Consider the following 27,066-nt stretch of genomic DNA (forward strand, 5'->3'; position numbering starts at 1 on the left):
GTGCCACTTGAAGTTGTTGGGCATAGGGCACCACTGTGGCTTAGCTGGGGGATGATAGGGCCTTGTGTACTGGTGCTGTTAGACACTAGTATTGCAGTTGTTTTGCAACAGTGGGGGCCCCAGAGCCACTCACCCCTTGCTGCTGATCCCTGCCTCTTCCTTCCAGGCACCAAATCCGGATTCCTGCGGGGACCGCGCTTCCGGTCGGCCGCGCTTGGGGGCCGTAATCACGCGAGTCCGCGGCTTTTCACGCTGCTAGGCCTCACCGCGTCCTCAGGCTCCAGCAATGCTGAGAAGCCCGCACTTGCAGGGAACAGGTGCCGGATCACTTCCCCCCTTTAATATGATGCCGGTGGGCGCTGATCAGCGTGGATCAGAGGAGACTAGGGGGTTATTTGCCCTGGGCCCCAAGAGAACCCAAAAATGCGGCCGTGTAGCTGCTCGCTTAGCTACGCCCCCCCCCACTGAGACACATTTAGTTACATTGAGAAGGATGTCAGCCTGCCAGAAAGCATTTCTCTCCTAAAGTGCAGGCACAAGTCACATGACCAGGGGCAGCTGGGAAATTGACAAAATGTCTAGCCCCATGTCAGATTTCAAAATTGAATATAAAAACATCTGTTTGCTCTTTTGAGAAATGGATTTCAGTGCAGAAGTCTGCTGGAGTAGCACTATTAACTGATGCGTTTTAAAAAAAAAAAAACATGTTTTCTGATGACAGGATCCCTTTAACTCAGAGTTTGAGAGCTGAAAAGCAGGAAGTTGGGTTCTGTTCTATTCTGCTCGACATCCAATCACTCCACCCTTTATACATTACATTTTTGGCTAACTATATTGAAAACATTTTTTTATTTTGCACAGTCTTTTCACCCAGTGTTTTAATTTTACACTGAACTGTTCCTTTAATAAATATGTTCACAATATTACCCCCAAAGCTGTCTGAAGGAAAAGAAACAGACATTTGAAATGCAGATGCAGTGATCCATGTGAAACGGACTTCTGGTTCAGCACACAGAGGAATTCAAGCGGCCGTCGCCTTTTCACATTCTGTTATGAAGCACTTTGGAAGTCAGATTGAAGCTCAAGATTTAAAAAGAAAACCAAAGGGGAGAGTAAGCCTGACTTATATAGAAGTTTGGGGGGAATTAAGGGTTAAGATAACTTGGTGTTACTGGTCCTTTAAAAAGGTTTAGGGGCAATGATTCTCTCCTTAAATAGAAGTCCCACTCATGACTGTTATCCCATATTCTATTACTTGACTGGGCACTCCACATTTTCTGTCAGCTCATGAAACACCAAGGCAACAGTTTCTATACAATTTATTGTTCCCAAGTTGTCCATTACATTATTCTCCATTAAGGGAGACTTTCAGTGCATGGCAGAAAAGCAAACCTGTTTATGGTTAATGAATATAATATTATTATAGCTGTGTCAGTATGTCTTGCCTTTCATTTTTATCTTGCCATTCTTGCACTGTAATTGTGCGAGAGTAATGGTAAAAAAAACCCCAGCTCCAACAACAATATTGTAGCTGCATTTGGGTGTATAAATATTGAATACAGTCTACCTGACATTAATTCACTGTGATCCCCCCTCACCCCACAGAAATTCAGAGGCAGTGATCCCTTCAATCATCCAGCGACACAATGAACTGCCCCAAAACCTGAGGTAGAGGTTGCAACCTTTACTAAACCTACAATACAAGTTGGCAACCCTGGGAATGTAGTTGCAGGTCCTGTCAAGAGTCCGCAGCCCGCCACTAGAACCCATTACCACTTTCCCATGTTTGAATTTGCCGCTCACGAATAGGTAAGCCGCAGTGGAGCGGTCACATGGTAGGATCACGTGACCGTGACGTCAGGTCCTTTCCTAGGATAGGAACTAGCCGCTACCCTTTGACCTGTGCTGCTGTGCTAAACATCCGGGCTATCGGGACAGGGAAAGATGGCGGCCACGTTACTACCCGCTGATTGGATAAAGAACTGGGAAAAATCAGGAAAAAATGACTTGTAAGTGATGGAAAGGTATTTTATTGCGATGACACAGCGGGAGATGCAGGGGTGTTGGGGGCGGGGTGACAGAGCTGTGGGATAGCCGCCTATTCCTGAGCTCGGGGAGGCCGCTAGACTCTGTTGGCAGGCGATGATCAGGCGGCGGCTCCCGCTAATCTCTGTCACACAGTAGTGCAAGTTGTAGTTCCGTGTGCGCAATATCTTCGAGATGTTTGGATGTTCTAGGTCTGTGGAAATAGCCCCTCTGTGGGTCAGGGGTCATGAAATACAATCGGCTTAATGATGGGGAAGGCATTACTGCAAAGCCCTCCTGCTCCTTCTAATAAAATCATTATAAAACCCTTCTATAACTACAATTCCCAGGTTCTACCTCCGCTGATAGTTACAGTTAGATAGTTACAGTCAGGGTCTGTGTGTCCCTGGCTATAGGCATCTGCCTGCCACAGTTTTCATGGTCTCCCTCTAAATGGAAATGGCCAATGGGATATTGCTATTTTTCTCTACATTGATTGTATGAGCTATAATAAACCCTGCCTGTTGTCTCTTTTGCTGCCTATTGCAGTTACTCATCGCTTCATGATTAGATTAGCTCTCTGTCAGAATACATAATGTACATTCTAGGATTAAGAAATACTTATCCCTGCACCTTTCTGTGATTAGTTACCTGCACTGTGTCCCCAAATCTGTTTCTCCATCCTACAATCCTAAACATACACCCTCTATCCCTGATCTGCTGAAGGTGCAGACAGGACTGGACAGCACCAGATGCAAAAACGAGTCTCGCTAATTAGCATGGTTATTACCTACAGGAAGCCTGGCTTAAAGAAGACCAGATTTTACAAAAGTAGGGATAATATGGTTAGACATTCTATACACTAACACATTTTACTGATGGGTACCTACAGGTTACCAGAATTACCAAGTAGATCCAGTCTGCAATGTTTATCAGCATTTTTCTTTGGTGACTTGTGGGCCTTAATTAAAGTGGAAAAGTAGCCCAATGTGACTTACCCATAGCATTACAGTATTTAACTTGATGATGGAGACAATGCAGGGAGTTCTTTCAAGGGACATGACCAGATGGAGATTTAAAATGAGATGCCTTATATAAACATTATTAATTTGTAGACTTGTGGCTATTGTTTCTTTAAAGTCATGGGCAAGAATTTCATGCTTTTTGTCAATGCAAACTGTATGACAGTACCTCTGTAAAACCAATATGCTGACAATGGGCAAAGAGCGGCCTATAATCGAAATCGCTGGTGGGATGGCGCTGGGAGCCCTATGTTTTCCGAAGTCGTCTGAAGTTTCCTCGTGAGGCACTTCGGAAAACTAGGCGCTCTGTGTGCCATCCCGCCCGCGATTTCGATTCTAGCTGGCAGGAAGGATTTTCGGGGAGATTAGTCTCCCAAAGAACAGGCGATTTGTCTCCGTGTGCGACTAAATCTCCCCGCATCTTAGCATGTTTCACCACCCTAAACGTTGCCTAACAAATTGGTTCTCACCTCCGTGTTTTAAGCTTTCCTTGCTTTTTAATGCTTTCTTGGCAATGTTAGAACTCTGGAGGGTATTGTTTCTTAAAAGGGGAACTGCAGTTTGTGTCCGAGTTATAGTGGATGCGTAAATTGTTTTCCAAATATGATTTATTATTGTGAAAATGTTTTAATAATATAAATTGATTATTCTTGTGCTTTTTAGAGCTGTGGGCACACAGACTGAATGGCTTAGCTGCTCTCAGCCTGTGTATATTCTGCAGGCTGAGAGAAGCAGATCTGCTCTGTGTCCCTGTGAATCCAATCAGCCTGTGTGCACATGCACACAGTGGAGCTGAAGCTGAGGTCAGCCCTAATATGTGAAAGGAGGCATCTCTGGACTGACTACAGCTCCGCTGTGTGTGTGTGCACACAGGCTGATCGGATTCAAATCAATGGAGCAGATCTGCTTCTCCCAGACTGCAAAAATACACCTGCAAAAAATGTTCCAAAGATTCCTAAAGCAAATGTATATGTTTTCCTTTCACCTATTAATAATATTGTCAATGGGAAAACATTTTCAGGAGATCAGTTTCCCACAGCAGCACCGATTTATCTTGGGCAACTAATAATCTAGTGTGCCACCAGCCTTAATGCTGTGAGTCACTGACAGATTTTACCCGGTTATTTCAGCATGAGTTGCTTGCTATAAGAAAAACAAAAAAACAAAAAAAAAAAACAGGTTAAGGATGTGGGCACACAGCTGCTACATAATTTTCTTTGTGATTAAATATCCTTAATCTTCAGAAAGTTGTAGTACATTTATGAATGTTAAAAAACAATCCGGATCCCCTTTTAACTGAAACATGTTTTGCATCAACTATGTATTTGTAATAAAGTTTTTGTTGTGGTAATATAAACATTAACTTGCATGTTTTTCTTCTAAATATAAAAATGGTATATACACCCTATTAAATATCAAATTATCAAAAGAAATCTAGTGGAACCCCTCTGCTTTAGGTCTGTGGTATAGGGGACTATTTAGGATGCCTGAAAATGTGGCAGCAAAATTACTGGAATCTCCCATGCAACCCTTTACTGAGCTGAGTAGGCTGCCTGTACTGGGGTTTTACATGATTTCAGTCAAATTCATTGAGGGAATGGTTTTAATATATATTTTGTGATGATATATTTGTTGGCACTGCAAAACTGTGGTCTTTAAACTGTGAGAAGCCAGAAAGAGGCAGTCAGAATGCCTAGGATGCTGTTGGACTCTGAAGCATGGTAAATTATGGTTCTCTCAGGGAGAGCGGCAAAATGTCCCTTACTACATGCAGCTGATTTTCATTCACCTAATATGCAGGTATGGTCAAGCAGGCATTGCTAGGGAATGCTGAAGTCCGTGTCCTGAGCAAGTCCCACCTAACAGCACCAAGGTCAATAAAACCAGTGGCTAGTTGGATAGGGTGCTTAGTGCTGCAGCCAAATAGTCTGTTGTGCCATAGTCGTTTATATTATTCCTCATGATTTTCTTCAGTACAGCAACAGTTCTTCTTATAGTATATACCCAGACTGGGTCCAAATCCAGAAACGGTTAAGAAATACTCTTATGAGGCAAAATAAGTTAACAGATGTTGATAATTATGATTAAACATAAATGCTACTCATAATTACGGCAGTTAATCCATTTAAACTGTCTCCCTTTGTCTTTGCAGTGTACTATGCGGCACTGAATATGTTAAATGCAAATAATTGAATTTTAAACAATCTCTTTACAGTTTGCAACTGTGCCGCAGCCTCAGCGAAAAAGGCCAGGAATTTGTTACATTCACAGGTAACAACAATTACTTTATAAATACTTGCTTTCACAAATGTACTTAATAAACCTGCTAGCAGATTCTGTAAAGTCTATTTAGATGCGAACCATTATGCACAAATGATCAGAATGCAAATCAAGGCACACAATATTAGTGATTTTCAACATGTTGCTCTTCAGCTGTTGGTTAACTACAACTCCCAGAATCCCATGATAGCCTGTTGTGCTTGGAGTCGTAGTTTAGCAACAGCTGGAGAGCCACGCATTTTCTTATTAACCATTAGGTCCCAGGAGGGTTTATTCTGACTCTAGGGTATAAAGTAGCAGATGCTTTATGTATAAATATCTGCAAAGCTTAACAAGCACATAGTGCAGTCATCTTTCTAGTAGCTATGTATCTGTACATAAAATAAATATTGTTTTGTTTAAAGAGTTACATAATCAGCTTTATTTATTTTTTTCATTTCATATTATTGTGCAGAAAGGAGTGTTATTTTCCTTTCTGAGGATGTACACCCAGTAGCCTGAGCTTTCTCTCATTCCCCAATAGAGAAGGCCAAAGCAGATCTGCTGAGACAGTTTTTCATATTAGTATTTTAGCATATCTGTGTTTTCATATATGTTTTTTGCTGTCATACTACATGGGTCTTTTTGTCTGTATTCAAAAAATGCTGTCAGTCATAGAGAACAGGAATAAGAAACCTGCTAAGACTTTTACCTGTCTTTAAAGGAGAACTAAACCGCAATGAATGAATGTGGCTAAAAATGCCATATTTTATATACTGAACTTATTGTACCAGCCTAAAGTTTTAGCTTCTCAATCGCAGCAATGACCCATCAGGACTTCAAACTTGTGAGTGGATTCCTAAGCTCAGTAAGTAACAGCAGCACAGAGCATGTGCAGTGAATCAGCAGAAAAGAAGATGGGGAGCTACTGGGGCATCTTTGGAGGCACAGATCTTTACTGCTAAAGGGCTGTGGTGGGGGGGGGCGTGGCCGGGATGCTTAGCTGAGCATACGTGTGGTGCTGTAGCTCCGTGATCCTGACTTTATCCTGCCAACTGCCTTACTAAGTTTTTCGTGCAACGCTGCCAGATTTCTTCACTACTACGGTGGGAGTTCTACATCGACATTTTTGATGGGGAAATCAGGCCAGAGACGCATTGATAGCTACACTAAACCACCCTCCACGCCGATAGAGCCCAAACAAAATGGCGCCAAAACCCCAGGCCCAACCACACCGGACCAGGGTGAACCGCCAGATCCGATAATGGACGCAGCTGGACGGCCACTCAACTTCTCCTGCAAGTGATTGCGGACTCGAAGGAGGCACTTACTTTAAAGCTGGCGGACGCTAGCACGACACTCACGTCCAAGATTGACGAAGTGCGTATAGACCTGTCCCTGCTGCGCCATGATCTGCAGGCAGTGCGGGACCGCACCACCGAGGCTGAACGCCGGATCAGCGACTTGGAAGATGTCACCCGCCCTCTAGAGCACCAAGTCCAACAACTACAAGGGGATTACCACCAGATTATCTCCAGAATGGACGACCTGGAAAATCGCAACAGGAGGTCCAACCTCAGAGTGGTCGGTCTCCCCGAGAACTGTGAAGGGGCCCAAGTGGAGGACTTTATGGAAAGATGGCTGCAAGAATCTCTCACACAGGCCAAATTTACACCGCATTTTGTGGTTGAAAGGGCCCATCGGGTGCCTGCCAAGCGACCGCTGCCGGGGGCCCCTCCAAGGCCTATTATCCTCAAGCTTCTCAACTTTAGAGACCGGGACATCGCCCTTCGCGCTGCAAGAGACCAGGGGGAAATCCTACATCAGAACGCAAGAGTATCGCTCTACCCTGATTACTCCTTGGCGCTACAAAAGAAAAGAAGCACGTTCACGGAGGCCAGACGCAAACTGCGCGAAAAGGGATTAAAGTACGCCATGCTGTACCCTGCCAAGTTGAGAGTCCAAGATGGTGACAAAGCGCTCTTCTTTGAGGCCCCCAAAGATGTCATTCACTGGCTGGAACGTCAAGTGCCCACGGCTAACCGGGCGTCTGCCCAGCCTTGAAGCCTACTCAGGTCGTATACTTGTATTTGTTTGCCACTCTTACCAGGCCCACACAGTGGAGGGTAATGCGGCCAAGGTTTTTTGACTGTTGTACTCTGTTGATTTGTTGCGGGACTCCCACCGTTGATTATATAGGAACAAGAACAGTTCAGGCACGATCCTGCATACAGTGGCCCCTACTGATGATCGATTAGGGTTGGTTGTCCTACTGCAACCCCTGGCCACATCTGAGGCAGTATTGATATTTGCCTTTTCAGGAGCTAGACTTTTACACCCAGCACCGTTTATTACATTTAGACTGTTTGCTGCGGACTGAGCTGCTGGTCTTACACTTACCGCACATTGTTATTGTTATGGGTTTAATGTATTCCCAATATAGGGTAGGGATACCGGGTGGGGGTTTTTTTGCTTTACCGGGGTTTTTTTTATTTCAGGTTGGTTATACTGTTTGCACTGTACAGTCTAATGTGTCTACGTTGTCACTATTGCCAGCATATCTGTTTCTCCACTTAATATGGCTCTACTTCAGCAGCCTATCCGGGTAGTTTCCTGGAATGTACGCGGCCTAAATGACCGCATAAAGAGATCAGTGGTCTTGGATTATCTGAAAAAATCAGGAGCTGACTTGATGCTGGTCCAAGAAACCCATCTAGTGGGTCAAAAAGTCAGGGCGCTGGGGGCGGAGCCTAACCTTCCATGTGAGCGGTACTTTTGCTCCGGAGCTCTCCATTCCCTTGCCCACAAAGGTGCACAAACCGAGCAAACCCCGACGCAACTCAGCACGTTTGCTACAGCCTATTATCCCGAGAGGCAGATGGGTCCCAAAAATCCGGCGAAAAAGGACTCCAAAAAGGTGTCGGAGTTCTTTGCAGAACATAACACCAGGCAGTCGGGCGCCATCTTGGATCACCACGCAGATGTGCATGCAGACTCCGGACCGACAGCTTCCCCGGTCACAGCAGCTGAGATTAAGAGTATGCTTACGGAGCTCAGAACAACGCTCCAGCATGACTTTAAGCTGTTTTCCGCTGAAATCAAGCGTGAGGTACGGAACCTCGCGGAACGCACCGACCACTTGGAACGCAAAATGGCGGAGTTCACAACTGCGCATAATGCGGTTGCTGACACGCAACAAATTATGGAGAAAGAAGTGGCGCGCCTTACCGATAAGGTGGCAGACCTTGAAGATAGGTCCCGGCGCTGTAACATCCGCATAAGAGGCATCCCGGAGGATGTTAAACCGGAGGCGCTTGAGGCCTACTTTATGGATCTCCTCCAGGCTCTATTACCGGAGGCACCCCTGATTGACCTGACCGTTGACCGCATTCATCGGGTCCCCAAGCCCAGGACGGCGCCTGAGGCAGCGCCCAGAGACGTTCTTACTAAGCTACATTTCTTTAAAACGAAAGAACGAGTCCTGATGTTGGCCAGGAAGCGGGACACTTGGCCAGATAAGTATAAAACTCTGGAACTATTTACAGATCTTTCTATGGCTACCCTCGCTAAACGGAGAACATTCCTTGAAACTACGAGATCGCTAAGGGAGCATAAAATTCCCTACAGATGGGCCTACCCTACGAAACTTATTGTACTACGGAACGGAGTCTCCTATACCTTTGCTTCACCTGATGAGGCTAAGAAAATGACGTACAAATGGACCCACAGAGAGTCAGCCATAGGGGACAAGTCTGTAGCTCTCAATCAAGCCGGACCCCCTTCTCCTCAGACGCGCCTGGACACAGATTGGGATGCTGCTTAGACCCTGATGTTCCCTATCTTTACCATCATCACTTCTCTTTTTTTTTTGATGGCTGAGAAGCCTACGGGACATATTTGACCCCGAGTCTGGGCTGGGAAGGAATACCACCACCTGCTCTCCTCTCCCCCCCACTATCCCTGTTGTCCTACAGGACCCTCAGCAGCGATGACAACACTGCAACCGCTGCCGTTACTGGACACTATTCCTCCGGTTGAGGAACAACTGTTTACTATTTCAGGTTATTTTTTGGTTATGTTTTTACTATACTGTTATGCTCTTTATCCTCGATGTGACACTGCAACCCACGCCTGGGTATTCATATCTTTTGCACCAACTCTGCCTTTCCCCTATACTGTGGTCTTAATATGGGTGTATAATACTGCTTGTTTTTCTATGTATGATGATGGTTCGTTTTCTTACACATAATGTAAGGGGTCTTAATACCCCCCAGAAACGTAATTTAATGCTGAAAGAGGCGAGCAGATTACAGGCTGATATACTGTTCATTCAAGAAACCCACTTTTCTAAACGCAATCCCCCTAAATTCTATTCTAGGAACTACCCACATGTTTTCCATTCTTGTGCCAATACTAAATCTAAAGGAGTTTCTATGTTTTTTTCCAAACATGTCACGCTAGATGTGCATCATCATCTATCAGACTCAAGTGGCAGATATCAGGTGGTGATCTGCTCGCTCAATGGTCAGTTGTATACCTTACTAAACTTATATGCCCCTAATGAACATCAGGACAAATTTGTGTGTAAGATGTTGAATATGGTTCATGACATGAAGAGGGGACGCCTTGTGGTAGCAGGGGATTTTAACATGGCCTTAAACCAATCGCTTGATACCCAAAGACCATTGGGGAAGTCCTCCCCTCCACTTACCTTGCGTACAGCCCATAAACTGGAGGAATGTATCTCGGAAAATGCCCTGTTTGATGTCTGGAGGGCATACAATCATAATGCTAGGGACTACACGTATTATTCTCCGAGGCATGACTCCTACTCTCGGATTGACCTGATTTTGGCTGATTCCCAAACCACTAACGCATTACTGAATGCATTCATTACGACTCGCTCATGGTCAGACCACGCGCCTGTCATTGCAGATTTTAAGGCACACCAAGATCAGGTTCGATCCGGAGTCTGGAGAATCAATGACTCTCTGTTGGCCAACCTAGATCACAGACAAAAGATAACAGACCATCTGATTGACTACTTTAACCTTAATGCAGCCCCAGAACTAACTCCACAAGCAGTGTGGCTGGCCCACAAAGCAGTAGTGAATTAATTAATCTCAGCAAACAAGTGAAACGGTCTAGAGAAGCTCAACAGGAAAAGCTAGAGAAACAATTAAAACACGTTGAACACTCCCAACTCTCTGCTTCCTCCCCCACTAGGCAAAAACTTCTGCAAAAACAGGCAGATGATATCAGGATACAACTCCACAAGGTACAGCTAGCTCGAACAAAATATAGACTTAAACTACTCAAACTTAAATATTACACTAAGGGCAACAAAGCAAATAAATTACTGACTCATAGACTCAAGAGTATGCAAGCTCAGACCCGAATTAAATCTATTACTCATAAGGGTACACTTCTTACTAGCCCAAAAGACATAGCAGAATCCTTTGTAGAATATTATAAGGGCCTCTACAATCTGACCCGAAATCCCCAAGAACATATCCCCACGCGACAAGAGATTGCCTCCTTCTTGGATTCGGTCCAACTGCCCTCACTAACCAGTCAACAGATAGAGACCCTTAATGATCCCTTTACTGAGGAGGAAGTTTCGGCTACGATTAGAACCCTAAAAAACGGCAAGTCCCCCGGTCCAGATGGATACTCAAATGATTATTATAAGACATTCGCACATATTTTGGTACCTAAACTCACTAAACTTTTTAATTACTGGGTTGAAACCAACACCATTAGCTCGGAATCTCTTGCTGCTCATATAGTCACCATCCCGAAACCGGGTAAAGCCCCGGATAAATGCACTAATTACAGACCGATTGCACTTCTAAATACAGACATTAAGATTTACGCCAAAATTTTAGCATCAAGATTTGCACCACTACTCCCAACCTTGATTGACAATGATCAAGTGGGATTTATACTTGGTAGACAAGCCCCCGATAACACCAGGAAACTACTAAACTTAATTCACATTGCTGAAAGAGAGTCCACTCCATTCCTGGCCCTGTCGTTGGATGCGGAGAAGGCATTTGACAGGGTAAACTGGTCTTACATGCAAATGGTCCTAGAAAGAACGGGACTTCAGTGTAACTTCTTAAAAGCCATACTGCTTCTCTATACTAAGCCGTCTGCTAGAGTAAGAATTCCGGGTGCTCTGTCGGATGCCTTCGACATAACCAACGGCACGAGACAGGGGTGCCCCCTGTCGCCCCTTATATTTGCCTTAATGGTAGAGCCTTTAGCACCGAAAATACGACTGCACCCGGGGATAGAGGGACTTAAGGTTGCAGCCACTCATCACAAGATAGGATTATTCGCTGACGATATTGTCATGACCATCACTAATCCAAAATTGTCGTTGCCCTATCTCATGAATGAACTTCAGATTTTCCAACGCATTTCTTATTATAAGATCAATCAGGATAAAACGCAAGCCCTCTCCATAGGTTTGCCCCAATCGGATATAACTCAAGTTAAATCACAATATAAGTTTGACTGGAGAACCACTTATTTTACCTACCTAGGTGTTAAGATCCCTAAAACCCTGAACCAAGTATTTAAAATAAACTACTTACCTTTATTGCAGTCACTCAAGGCTGACTGTAATAAATGGCAAAAATTGGAAATTTCATGGTTGGGTAGAGTTGTTACCACTAAAATGACTATACTACCGCGCATTCTCTACTTATTTAGAACCCTACAAGTGCAGGTACCCCAGTCTTTTCTTGCTGATCTCCAGAAAACTATTCGACACTTCATTTGGGATGGCAAGAAGCCCAGAATTGCTTTACGAACGCTTCAGCTCCCCACATTCTCAGGAGGCTTGGGAATCCCCAATGTCTCTTTCTATCACAAGGCGTCTCTTCTTGAAAACGTAATTAGACTACACAGTGCTTTAGGCCATAAAAAATGGGTAGATATCGAGGTATCTTATTTAGCGGGATATAGAATGGCAGAACTGTTATGGATACCACTCAAGGCTCTTCCTGGCAAACTTCAGACCACAGACCTTCTTTTGAAATGTTGGGATAGACTCCATAAACGCTATAGCTTTGGGGAGTTTCCGTCTACTCTTACACCAATCTCTGCAATTAAATTGCTGATTCCGGATATACATCTGTCCGAGTTTATTACTAAGGGCATCACATCACTAGGGGACCTTTACTTTGCTAACACACAGAGACATTTTGCTGACCTCCAAAGAAAATATTTACTATCGGACAATGCGAAATTCCCACTGATGCAAATTAACCACCTACTGCAGTCACATCTCCAAAGCCCTAAAACCATCAGAAGGTCTACGCTCATGGAACTTCTCTGTAGAGAGAGTGTGTACGGAAAGGGAGTGCTGTCCGACTGTTATAAGTTACTCCTGCAGAAGGATCCTGAGCTTAAACTCCTTTACCAAATGAGATGGGAACAGGACTTCAATGTCCATCTCACCCCTCGGCAATGGGACAGAGTGTTTTTGGCATCCCAGGGTGCCACGAGATGCACTAATCATATAGAGATAAATAAAAAAGTGTTGTTCAGATGGCATCTTACTCCTGTGAAAATTCACAATATTAACCCTAACTATAGCGACAAATGTTGGAGAGGTTGCGATGCCCCTGGTACTTTATATCATATGTGGTGGGAGTGCCCTCAAGTATTGTTGTTCTGGAAATCGATATTTGCATTCCTACAAGATGAGCTACACTGGACTTTACCTTTTGAGCCTCAAATAGCCTTGCTTAATGCCCTCCCTTCTTTTGTGAAGCCGCCACAACGGAAGTTATTATTCCAAATATTTACTGCTGCTGCCACAATCATTTCGAGAAAATGGAAACTGAACACTACCTATTCTCTTCAGGAGCTATTCACACTAATTTCCACTCATGAACAAATGGAGGAGATGGCGTCTACCAACGAAAATAAGAGAGAGGCCCACGATGACATTTGGTCACCTTGGCGGCTCTTTAGGTCGACTAACCAAACCGCACAGCAAGCCTTGCATCAGACCCATTCTATATCCCAATCCCAATTTGGTGCAACAGATATATCACATTGAAGGGGGGAACACCCCTTGGATCTGCATATATTATCTCCTGGATCACTAAAAGAGCATGACAGTTCAGAGCATAACAGTTAACTTTTTTTTTTTTTTCCTCTGTTTTCTTTTATATGTTTCTATGCTTATTCCTTACTGTGTTCTCACTGTAACCAGAATAATGATACATGACTCTGTTGTAGTTTGCACTTTTCTATTTTATTGCACTCGGAGAATTGTGTACCAGATATACAGCTTTTTTTGTTATCGCTGTCTGTGCAATTCAATAAAGCATTTCTCTGGTTAAAAAAAAAAGTCAGGGCGCTGCGGCGCGCATGGATTGGGAGTCTCTATCATGCAGACTACTCTACCCACTCTAGGGGGTGGCAATAATGGCAAGGAAATCACTACGACTTGAGGTAGAACAACTTATTACTGACGGTAAAGGGCAATATATTCTGCGCAAATGTAAACTCTATGGTCAATGCTTTATTCTGATTAATGTGTATCTCCCTCCTCCGTTTGCCTTGGCCTTACTTAATGAGATCATAGCTAAAATTGCAGGCATGGGTCACTGGCCCACACTGTGGTTGGGCGACTTCAATGCAGTCCCAGACCCCTTACTAGATAGGCTTCGGCCACTTCCCCAGGATAATTTGAGTTTGGCCAATTGGATGGTGGGGGTGGGCCTTCTGGATGCTTGGTGGGCCAAGCACCCAGAGTTGAGACAATACTCCTGCTTTACGGTAGCGACCTCGGCCCTCTCCCGCATAGATCTGGCTTTAGCTAATCCGGAGGCCCTACATTACATTCAGGCAGCGGAATTCCTGCCTAGAGTTTGCTCTGATCATGCCCCCTTACAGGTTACCCTCACCTTCCCTGGCCCAAAAAGCTCTCGAATGTGGCGTTTAGCTCCCAAGTGGATCCACAACAATAATATCCACGAGTCCTTTACCCCTCTGCTGGCAGAATTTTGGTCCACAAACAAAGACTCTGCCTCTGTAGCAACAGTATGGGATACCTGCAAAGCCTGGACCAGGGGTCAATTTATCTCCCTTATAAAAAGGGAAAGAGTCCAGATAGAGGCAGGCATAGAGAAGGCGAAGCTGGCTCTTAGTGAGGCTGAAAATTCCCTTAGTCTTACGGATGACCCCCAGGCTAGACTGGCTATGTCAGCGGCACAGAGGTCCATTGACCTCCTTCATGTAGACAAATATTCTCAACTAGATATTGTCAGGCGGGCAGCCTGGTACGATAGGGGAGATAAAAATGGCCGGTTGTTGGCCCTACTTGCCAGAGACCCCCTTCAGGTAACCTCCATCCCCAGACTACTTACAGCTACTGGTGAGGAGCTACACAACCCGCAATCCATAGCCAATGCCTTTGGGGAATTTTACAATGGTTTGTACCAGTCGAGATTGCGGCCTGACCTCCCAACTTTAGAGTATCTATCACCGCTACCCTTTCCCACCCTGACTGATGAACAACTCTCCTCACTAGAGGGTCCCATCTCAATAGACGAGGTCAAGGTAGCTATAGGCAGCTTCCCCAACAACAAATCCCCTGGACCTGACGGCCTGCCCATAGAATGGTACAAAGCGAATGTCGATGCCTTAGCCCCTGCACTAGCAACCCTGTTTAATACCTTCTCGCCACAGACTGCCATCCCACACTCTTGCACTCAAGCCATCATATCGGTACTGCTCAAAGCGGGAAGGCCCAGTCATTGCTGCGATTCCTACAGGCCGATATCTTTATTGAATGCAGACATCAAGATTTTTGCCACAATTCTGACTATCAGGCTCCAGGGGGTCATCGACCATCGAATTCACCCTGATCAGACGGGTTTCATCCCTGGCCGGGCCACTGACATTAACATCAGACGTCTATATACGAATCTCCAAACCCAACATGAGAATGCTGGGTCTAGGGTGGTTGTCTCCTTAGATACCGCCAAGGCCTTTGACACAGTAGAATGGCCTTATCTCTGGGAGGTCCTGAGACGCTTTGGGATAGGTGATAAGTTTATAGGCTGGATTCAGGCATTGTATAGATCCCCGACTGCAGCAGTTAGGGTCAACTCCTTCCTCTCAGACATCTTTCAGCTGCACAGAGGTACTAGACAGGGATGCCCCCTGTCCCCCCTCCTTTTTGCCTTGGCAATAGAGCCTTTGGCTATACAGATACGGGATGAGGTAACTATAAGAGGGCTCAAACTAGGGCAGTTGGAGGAAAAGGTGTCGTTATATGCGGATGACATGCTGATATATTTGGCGGACCCAGAGGAGTCATTGCGTAATTTGCTGCAGCTAGTGGATACGTTTGGGGGGTACTCTGGCCTGAAAGTGAATTGGGATAAGTCTGTCATCCTCCCAATAGATAACGTTCCCCCCCGCCCCACCCAAGTCCCTCTTCCGCTACAAATTTGAGTCCGCTCTTTTAAGTACCTGGGTATTGAAGTCCGCACTGAGCTGCGGGACTTTATGGCAGACAACCTTGCCCCGGTGTTGTAAGATTATCAAAGGAAAACGACCATCTGGGCGACTCTCCCACTGTCTTTGGTGGGGAGGGCCAACCTAATAAAAATGATCTACTGGCCCAAGTTTTTGCAAGTTTTACAAGTTGCATAATTCTCCCGTTTATATCCCACGAGCGTGGTTCAAACAACTTGACAAAATCACCACTGCTTTTCTATGGGCGGGGTTGAAACCCTGTATTAGCCTTGCAACCCTCCAACTCCCGACAACAAAAGGGGGTCTGGCGTTACCCAATTTTTTGCTCTACTATCATGCTTCACAACTGGTTTATGCTCATTGGTGGCTGACCCAAGACCTATCTAACCCTGCTCTTTTGGCAGAGGCAGCCAGTGCCACCTCATTAGAAGCCCTGGCCAATCACTTATATAGGGGGGAGCGCTCTATGTTTCCTTCTACTCCCTCCATGGTGTCAGTCATAAGGATTTTTGGGATCTACCTAAAACGTCTTTACCTTCAACCTAACACCTGGTCCCCAGGTACCCCTCTATGGGGAAACAGAAACCTCCCACATCTGTGTAATTTTTCACAGGCTGAACTATGGGCCCAGAGGGGGATCAAATACTTGGCCCAAGTAATAGAGGGGGGCCAGCTCAAATCCTTTCAGGAACTGCGAGAATTGCACCAATTACCCTCTCACATGCTGTTCCGCTACATTCAGCTCCGACATGCCCTTAGGGCACAGTTCCCCTCCATGCCACTAGACATCTCACAGAGCCAGCTGGAGCTCCACCTCAGGAGACCAGCCCTGCTGAAACCAGTCACTATGATATACTCGATCCTGGGCAGTTCCTATAAGTCTCACCTAAACGGGCTCCGATTGAAATGGCTGTAGATATCCCTGAAATGGAAGAGGGAGCTTGGGAGGACGTCTTAGACCAGGTCCCTGATCTCACTATCTCCAACAGAGATAGATGGATTCAATTGAAGTTTCTCCATAGAGCGTACTTGACTCCACAAAGGTTGGCAAAGATCTATCCAGGCACCCCAGACACCTGTTACAAATGTGGGACAGAGGTGGGGACCCTCATGCATGTGTTCTGGTCCTGTCCTCTTATTCAAAGATACTGGGACCAAATCCTTCGGTTCCTCGTAACGAATTTCTCCCTTCCATTTATAAGATCCCCGGAATTGTGTTTGCTAGGTTCCACGGGTCCCCTAGTGCTACAGTCCTATCAGAGGCTCTTTTACCTGCAGCTGTTGTACTATGCGAAAAAAACCATCCTTCTCACTTGGAAGGACACCAGCCCTCCCACACTTACCCGCTGGAAAAAAGTTATTAATGACACACTGCCACTGCACAAGGCAGTCTACCTAGCTAGAGGCTGTCCTGATAAATTCCACGCGATCTGGGGTCCCTGGATTGATCTGCTTCCCATGGCTGCTCCCTAATATAACTCCCGCTACACGACTAATGCAAGACTGGATGATCTAACTTATGGAGTGACCTAGGTAGTTTTTGCTGTGTTTCATCCGTGTCATTGTGTATGAGCTTTTTTCTTTTGCACTGATTGACAATGTGACAATTTCACTATGCTTTATTTATTTTGTACTTCAACCTTAGACTGTACTATGTATGTTTTATTTATGTTTTATTCTTTTTAATTTCTTTCCCTTTTGTAATGGTTAAAATTTTTCTTTTTTGAAAATACAAAAATAAAACCTTTAAAAAAAAAAAAAGGGCTGTGGTGTCTTGGGCTGGTACAGAACCCCAAAACATACTGTACAACATTTCTTACTTATTTGGTTAAGCTTTAGCTCTCCTTTAAACGGGAATGCTTTTAAATGTTAGTTTTGTGTTTGTTGCACTATGTTTTATGTTACCACTACTGTAGGTGTTGCAATTTATGGAATCTTTCTTACGTCTTAATAGACATTAAGCAGTTCAAAACTGAAGGGGTGCGTTTATAAATCAATCAATAGCAACTATCACCCTTCATAGATGTAGAAAATTGTGTTCATTAAAAATAGATTAGGCATCTTTTATAAATATATGCAATATAACATAAAATGGTGCTTAAAAGTTTGAGCCCTTGCACATTTTCTTTATTCTTTCTTGACCTCTTTTCATTCAAGCCCTAACAGGTGTTGCCAAACTTTGGGCAGCAATAACTACAACTAAATGTTTCTGGTAACTGCAGACTGTTCATCCACGTCAACTTGGAAGAATTTTAACTCATTCCTTCTTACAGAACAACTTCAGCTTAGGTTATTTTGGTGGCTTCGTCGCATGAACTTCCCATTTCAATTCCTTCCACAATATTCATATAAAGGGATATTACAAAACATTAACTTGCTTCTGATTTACCCATTCTTCTTAACCACACTTGTGTGTGTATAAGTTTGATGTCTTGTTAAACGATCCACTGTCTCTTGAGCTTCAGTTCACAATATTTTTCTGCAGAATGTTCTAGTACAACTCAGAACTGGTAGTTCTATCAACAATGGCAAACTGTTCTGGTCTAGAGGCAGCACTTTGGATCCATACCAGTGATAATGATAACTCCATGTTTTTCAGATGGGATAAGGTTCTTCTGATGGAATGCAGTGATTCCCTTTTTGACATAATGCTTTTTATTAAAGCCAGAACTTTCTGTTTTGATTTCATCTGTCCACTTCTGTACATTCTTTTAATAGCCTTCTGGCTTATCCTTGTGTTTTTAGCAAACTGTAGACCAGTATCGATTTTCATTTTGGACAGTAGTGACTTTCTTGCACACCATTGTCGTTCAGTGTTCTGCTGACGTGGACTTTGAGATCTCCCAGAGTACTGCATGCCTTGCTTTCATTGTGATCTTTGCTAGTTGACCACTCCAGGGGAATTTAACAATGATTCTGAATTGCCTCCATTTTTACACAATGGGTACAATCTGACTGAGTGGACATTTGGTGTACAAACTCTTTAGAAATAGTTTTGCAATCTTTTCCAGCCTGATGAGCATTAATAATTGCTCAATAATAATAATTTTTGGCAAACTAACAGAATAAACATTTTTTATTCTGCTCAGACTATCTATTTACCCAGTTTTTATTTTTACACTGAACTGTTCCTTTTAAACACTTTTTTTCCCGGTTATTGGAACAGTGGTGTCACTATTACATTCAGTTTTGCTGAGGTCTGGATGGGTGCATATGTGTGGTTTCTTTATGCAGAAAGACAAATTGTAGAGAGCATCATGTGGAGGTCCTGGCCTAATTAAAATGTCTTAGAATTACAGTTATGTATTGCTGAAATACACATTTTCATTTTTAAAATTGATTATTTGTAACAAAGCTAGCTATCTTTCCATGAAATGTGCATATGGGTTCAATCACATGACAAGGCAACATAGAATTTCTTTAAAAAGCAGACTATAACTTGCCCAGCCATTAACTATAAACTACATTTATATTGTGTTATGGAAGTTATAACATTTTCACCAAATAGACTCGAGGAACGCAAAACACAGCAACATGTATATGTTTATAGCCTAAGCCTTTTCAGCAATGAAAGAGATCATCCATAGTGAAATACTCTCCTGGTGGGTCAGATGCAGTTATACATTCCATAGATAAATGACCAGGATTCATGCCATGGTCTCTGAGGAGGGGGCTATTGACTATCCTCAGTATAATAAATTCTCTGTTACAGAACAATCTATTAACCAAAAAGGAAAATATTTACCATGCTGTCTCAATTGTATAAACTGAATGTTGAAAAACTGTAACAGTTCAGATTCTGAACCTTGGTCCCTGAGCTGCCAGACTGAAACCCCAGACAGGAACATTAAAGGGATTGTTCACCTTCCAACACTTTTTTTTCAGTTGAGTTGTTTTCAGATTATTTGCCATAAACATACGGTACTTTTTTCCATTTTTTTATTGTTTTCCAAAATTGAAGTCTCTAGAGTCCAGAGCATTCTGAACTAGGGATGCACGAACAGAACCAAATCCTAATTTGCATATGCAAATAAGGGGTGGGGAGGGGAAAACATATTTACTTCCTTGTTTTGTGACAAAAAGTCACACGATTTCCCTCCCCTCATTTGCATATGCTAATTTGCATTCTGATTCGTTTCCACCAGGCAGAAGGATTCGTTGCATCCCTATTCTGAACTGTTAAAATTTGCTACATTTAGTTGATTTAGCAGTATCTGTGGAATATTAGCAATAGTGATGAGCGGGTCAGGGACATTTCTGGGGAATTATCTGAAAACTACTAAACTGAAAAAAAGTTTTTGAAGGTGAACAACCTCTAAGCGGCAAAAAATAGAAAATGGAAAGAAATTGAAAAATTTAAAAAGCAATCTGAAAACAAATGAACTGCAAAAATGGTTTGGACGGTGAACAACCCCTTTAACCCTTTGCCTGCCAAGAACGTACGCCGTACGTTCTGGCAGGCAAGGCTCAGACTGCCAAACACGTACATAGTACGTTGTTTGGCACTTCCGGTATTCTTGTGTGATCTGCGGCTTGCAATGCAGCGAAAAAGCCGCAGATCACTTGGCAAGCCCTAGGCAATGGGCAAAGGCTCCTCAATCCCCTGCTAGGCCCCCGATCGACCCCCCACCCGACCCCAAGATGGCCGACCACATGGACACGTACCTTGTGCGATGTGCGCATGTACGATGTCCGCATGTGGAAATCTTCTGTGATCTGCGGCTTTTCCCTAGCATAGCAAGCCGCAGATCACTTGGCTCTCCCTAGGCAACGAGCTCAGGGTTGCCTGCTGGCCACTGATCGCCCCAACGACCGCCCCACCGACCGCCCCACACATGACCAGAAGCAGCGCCGACATCAGACACGTGGCTGCTTCTAGGGGCTGCCTACCAGCACTGCCCCCTTCTCTACTGGTGCTGATCTGTCTGGGAGCCTTCCTGCTGCGGTCCTCCAGTGTTGCTTGAGAAAGAGAGACTTTCCAGGTACAAAATTTGCTTTATTTCACATTTGTTTTTATCAAACTTGTCTTTTTTTTTGCTTTTTCAATTTTTCACTTCTTTCTCCCACTTATTGTTGTACACCCATATACCCACACATATACTCGCACATATACACACCTACACACACCTATACACACCTATACACCTGTATAATTATATTTATTTGCTGTAATTTTATCATTATTGCATTTTCTGTGATTTTTTATTGAATATTATTTTCTGTTTTGCTTATGTATCTTTAGTATAGTTTTGGTGTTTTGGTATAGAAATATGTATTTTACTTTGTTTGATCCGTGAGAATTTGTGCTTTCCAAAAATATATGGGGTTTCTGGGTTTTTTTTTTTGGTTTTTTTTTACAGAGTTGGCCAGCGTGAAAATTTATATGCACTATTTTTATTTGGGGTCCGCCCATGCCATTTGCTTTGGTATATCTATGCATATTGGGCATCAAACTGTTCGGTAGACCCTTGCCATCAATATTTAGGGTGTTTTACAATTGTATGTAAGAAATTGGGTGAGATATATGCGGCCAATTGCAATATTTTTAGGCGATTTTCAGAAATGTCATAAAAACCGCTGCCTTTAGCGTAGATTTGCAGTATGGTAGTTTGGAGTAGAAAGACATAATTACCTATTTTTGATTCGTCAGCATGTGTACTTTCCAAAAATATATGGCTCTGGGGGGTCTTTGTACTGTTAGGAGGGTCTTGTGGCAGACAATGCTCAGTCACAGATCTTTGTTCACAGAAAGCGAATCGGCAGCGGAAAAAAGAATGTGCACTGTTTTTATTTGGGGTCTGCACATGCCAGCTCCTTTGGTATATCTATGCATATTGGGCATCAAACTCTTCCGTAGACCCTTGCCGTCAATATTTAGGGCGTTTTACAATTGTATGTAAGAAATTGGGTGAGATATATGCGGCCAATTGCAATATTTTTAGGCAATTTTCAGAAATGTCATAAAAACCGCTGCCTTTAGCGTAGCTTTGCAGTATGGTAGTTTGGAGTAGAAAGACATAATTACCTATTTTTGATTCGTCAGCATGTGTACTTTGAAAAAATATACGGCTCTGGGGGGGTCTTTGTGCTGTTAGGAGGGTCTTGTGGCACACAATGCTCAGTCATAGGTCTTTGTTCACTGAAGGCGAATCGGCAGCGGAGAAAAGTCAAATGCACTGTTGTTATTTGGGGTCCGCACATGCCAGCTGCTTTTATATATCTATGCATACAGGGCATCAAACTGTTCCATAGACCCTTGGCATCAATATTTAGGGTATTTTACAATTGTATGTAAGAAATTGGGTGAGATAAATGCGGCCAATTGCAATATTTTTAGGCAATTTTCAGAAATGTCATAAAAACCGCTGCATTTAGCGTAGCTTTGCAGTATGGTAGTTTGGAATAGAAAGACATAATTACTTATTTTGGATTCGTCAGAATGTTTACTTTCCAAAAATATATGGTTTTGTGGGATCTTTGTGCTGTTAGGAGGATCTTGTGGCAGACAATGCTCAGTAACAGGTCCTTGTTCACAAAAGGCGAAACGGCAGAAGAGAAAATTCATATGCACTGTTTTTATTTTGGGTCCGCACATGCCAACTGCTTTGGTTTATCTATGCATATTGGGCATCAAACTATTCAGTCAACCCTTGGTGTCAATATCTAGGGTGTTTTCTAATTGTATGTAAGAAATTGGGTGAGATAAATGTGGGCAATTGCAATATTTTTAGAAATGTAAAAACAGCTGCCTTTATCGCCAAATTTCTGAAAGGTTCTGGCTTGGTGCTTTGGAGTAGAAAGACATGCATATCCAACTTGGATTCGTGGGAATGTGTACTTTCCGAAAATATATGGTTTTCTGGGGTGAACATAATGTTTTCTACCTTTGCGCCCCCCAAACTATGTAAATGTGTTCATTTTGCAGTACCTGCAATGACAGACCATATTGGGGGGGTCTTCATTTTGGGGCCCTTATATGCCACATGCTTGGGTACACCTATACATATTGGACACCAAACTGTTCAGACGACCTTAGGCTTTCATATTTGGGGTGATTTATCTTGATACCTAAAAGTATGTGGGAAATACGATGCTGCAGGTTGGAAAATTTGAGTTGATTTTTGGGAATGTCACCAAAATCACCAAATTTAGGATTGGTTTGCGGCTTGGTACTGTGGAGTACAAAGACATGCATACCCAATTTGGATTCGGGGGAATGTGTACTTTCCGAAAATATATGGTTTTCTGGGGCGAACATATTTTTTCTACCTTTGCCGCCCCCCAAAACAATGTAAATGTGTTGATTTTGCAGCACCTGAAATGACAGACCATATGGGGGGTCTTCGTTTTGGGGCCCCTATATGCCACGTGCTTTAGTACACCTATATATATTGGGCATCAAACTGTTCAGAGGACCCCAGGCTTTCATATTTGGGGTGATTTATCTTGATACTCAATAGTATGTGGGACATACAATGCCGCAGGCTGGAAGTTTTGAGGTGATTTTTGGAAATGTCACCAAAATTGCCAAATTTAGGATTGTTTTACAGCTTGGTGCTTTGGCGTAGAAAGACATGCATACCCAATTTAGATTCGGGGGAATGTGTACTTTCCGAAAATATATGGTTTTCTGGGGTGAACGTATTTTTTTCTACCTTTGCCCACCCCAAAACGATGTAAATGTGTTGATTTTGCAGCACCTGAAATGACAGACCATATGGGGTCTTCATTTTGGGGCCCTTATATGCTACGTGCTTAGGTACACCTATACATATTGGGCATCAAACTGTTCAGCGGACCCCAGGCTTTCATATTTGGGGTGATCTATCTTGATACTCAATCGTATGTGGTACATACGATGTGGCAGGGTTGATGGTTTGAGGGGATGTTTGAAATGTCCCTAAAATTGCCAAACTTAGGAAAGTTTTGCAGCTTGGTGCTTTGGAGTAGAAAGACATGCATACCCAATTTGGATTCGGGGGAATGTGTACTTTCCAGAAATATATGGTTTTCTGGGGTGAACGTACTTTTTTCTACCTTTGCCGCCCCCCAAAACAATGTAAATGTGTTGATTTTGCAGCACCTGAAATGACAGACCTAATGGGTGGTCTTCGTTTTGGGGCCCCTATATGCCACGTGCTTTAGTACACCTATACATATTGGGCATCAAACTGTTCAGAGGACCCCAGGCTTTCATATTTGGGGTGATTTATCTTGATACTCAATAGTATGTGGGACATACAATGCCGCAGGGTGGACGTTTTGAGGTGATTTTTGGAAATATCACCAAAATTGCCAAATTTAGGATTGTTTTACAGCTTGGTGCTTTGGAGTAGAAAGACATGCATACCCAATTTAGATTTGGGGGAATGTGTACTTTCTGAAAATATATGGTTTTCTGGGGTGAACGTATTTTTTTCTATCTTTGCCCACCCCAAAACGATGTAAATGTGTTGATTTTGCAGCACCTGAAATGACAGACCATATGGGGTCTTCATTTTGGGGCCCTTATATGCTACGTGCTTAGGTACACCTATACATATTGGGCATCAAACTGTTCAGCGGACCCCAGGCTTTCATATTTGGGGTGATCTATCTTGATACTCAATCGTATGTGGTACATACGATGTGGCAGGGTTGATGGTTTGAGGGGGTGTTTGAAAATGTCCCTAAAATTGCCAAACTTAGGAAAGTTTTGCAGCTTGGTGCTTTGGAGTAGAAAGACATGCATACCCAATTTGGATTCGGGGGAATGTGTACTTTCCAGAAATTTATGGTTTTCTGGTGTGAACGTACTTTTTTCTACCTTTGCCGCCCCCCAAAACGATGTAAATGTGTTGATTTTGCAGCACCTGAAATGACAGACCATATGGGTGTCTTCATTTTGGGGCCCCTATATGCCACATGCTTGGGTACACCTATACATATTGGGCATAAAACTGTTCAGAGGACCCCAGGCTTTCATATTTGGGGTGATTTATCTTGATACTCAATAGTATGTGGGAAATACGATGCTGCATGGTGGATGTTTTGAGGTGATTTTTGAAAATGTCCCTAAAATTGCCTAACTTAGGAAAGTTTTGCAGCTTGGTGCTTTGGAGTAGAAAGTCATGCATACCCAATTTGGATTCAGGGGAATGTGTACTTTCCGAAAATATATGGTTTTCTGGGGTGAACGTACTTTTTTCTAACTTTGCCCCCCCCCCCCCAATCTATGTAAATGTGTTGATTTTGCAGTATCTGGCATTACAGAACAGATAACTCAAATGGGGTGTCTACATTTTAGGGCCCCTATACACCACATGTTTAGGTACACCTATACATATTGGGCATCACACTGTTCAGTGAACCCCAGGCTTTCATATTTGGGGTGTGTTACATTGATACCTAATGATGAGTGGGAGATATGATGCTGTAGAGTGGAAGCTTTGAAGTCATTTTTCAAAAAATTCACCAATTTCTATAAAACATTATAACTTTAGGAAACAATTGCAACTTTGCAGTTTGGAGTACAAAGATATATTTACCCATTTTTGATTCACCAGAATCTGTTCTTTCTAATAATGGGTAGTTTTCTAGGGTAAACCTATTGTTAGTGGAATGTTTGGCCTTGAAATCAGAAGTATGCCGTTTGGGGAGTGTTGCTTTGGAAATTTGGTAGTGTACTGCTTGTAGATTTTGATCTATACAAGTGAGAAATCTCCATAAAACTATATATATTTGGTATTGCCGCATTCAGGAGGCATAGACCTTTCCAAATCAGCTGTGTTCTTGTACATAAAATAAATGATGTTTCTGATATATGTGATTGTTCTTTGTGAAACGTGATTTTTTTCATTTTATTAGACACTTAGAAGCCTATATTTTTTTACAGAAGTAGAATTACACCAAAATTCTTGCATATTTTGAAAGTTCAGGTTGTCCTGAAAAAAACAATATATTGTTATACTGGGTAAACTAAAAGACCACCCCAAGAAAGGCCCTTAAAGTGAAAGAGTACAAAATGTCTAAAAACTGCTTGGCAGTAGATGTTCGCATCTAGTACAAAACGGCTGGCAGGGAAAGGGTTAATTATATCTTCGTCTTATCAAGTACAAGGTACTGTTTTATTATTACAGAGAAAAAAGAAATCATTTTTTAAATATTCAGATTATTTGGATAAAATGGAGTCTATTGAATTCAGTGTCACAGCATCAGTACCATGGAACAGTATTAAGTCAACAGTGTCTAATTGTACTTATTATTTAAAAGAAAAAAATTGTGTGTTTACTTATTAATGCTAAATATATTAAATGTAATTTTTCTTCTCTGGTTATACATATGCATATATTTTTTGTTGTAGAAATTCAGCAGGTCCTGTATGAATTTGCATGTCAAGTTGTTAAAGGAAATTTGAAGCAGGATCAAGTTTCTGGCATTCTTGCTGAAATAATAGTAAGTTAATACATTTTCATATTCATTTACAACTATGTGAAAGTGTAAAAAAAAAAAAAAAAAAAAGTCCTGAAGCAGAATACAGGATGATATGGGTGACATGAATTATTTCACATTTTGTTCACACACATTTTGTTCCCAATAAAGTTGGGATCACCCCATTTTCTGCATGTTTACAGGTATTGGTTTCCAATTTGTGGCTGGTGTATATTGCTGGCATGTTGCTAGACCAGCACCTGCACCTTTGCATTTCCATATCTGTAATGTACATGACTGTACCTGTATATTTGCGTTTTTTTAGTGCTGCACCCAGGGGTGTATAATCTTGCTGTACCTAATCTGCAGAGATAAGTGCTGTATTTGAAAGCCCCCAACATAGATTGTATTGACTTGCCTGATGCCCTGAAATGGTGCTCCTGTTAGCTGAAAACTTCACTGGCCTGGGGCACTAGCGAGTGACCAATCCTATTCCTTCTAACTGTGCATGCATCAGCCACTGGTTTCTAAGGTAGAAAACTAGCGAGAGATCCTCTTCCTCCCTTTTTTCTTAACAGGAGCACTGGCCATTGCACTGCTTGGGGGGGGTCCTAACATTTGGCACCACCCACTTCCTTCTCCTTTAACATAAGTAGCTTATGAACAAGTGTCATTGTGTTTATTCTCCCATTGATTTGATTTGTTACTGTATTCTAATTACATATATATTTTTCAGGCCCTCAGAGATGACATGCCCTCAATCTTAGCAGATGTATTTTGTATTTTGGGTAAGTTAAAGTCTCACAAAATTGCCTGCTTTTTTCATCTACTGTATAATTTC

At 42.9% G+C, this 27,066-nt stretch overlaps 1 protein-coding gene across 5 annotated transcripts in view; it reads left to right on the plus strand.

Annotated features, from left to right (window-relative positions):
- The first annotated feature begins 1,856 nt into the window (after window positions 1-1,856).
- Window positions 1,857-27,066, plus strand: part of thoc2.S (THO complex 2 S homeolog) — a 126,609-nt gene continuing 101,399 nt past the window's right edge. For all 5 annotated transcript variants that reach the window (XR_001932942.2, XR_005963930.1, XM_018232941.2 and 2 more), the window contains exons 1-4: window positions 1,857-2,009; window positions 5,263-5,318; window positions 26,158-26,249; window positions 26,962-27,013. Coding sequence is in view for 3 of the 5 variants with exons in the window: in XM_018232941.2 (XP_018088430.1) it covers window positions 1,945-2,009; window positions 5,263-5,318; window positions 26,158-26,249; window positions 26,962-27,013 (265 nt within the window). In the remaining 2 variants the exon portion in view is untranslated. The remainder of the gene's footprint in view (window positions 2,010-5,262; window positions 5,319-26,157; window positions 26,250-26,961; window positions 27,014-27,066) is intronic.

Source organism: Xenopus laevis, chromosome 8S, assembly GCF_017654675.1.
Source record: "Xenopus laevis strain J_2021 chromosome 8S, Xenopus_laevis_v10.1, whole genome shotgun sequence".
NCBI classification, from domain to species: domain Eukaryota; kingdom Metazoa; phylum Chordata; class Amphibia; order Anura; family Pipidae; genus Xenopus; species Xenopus laevis.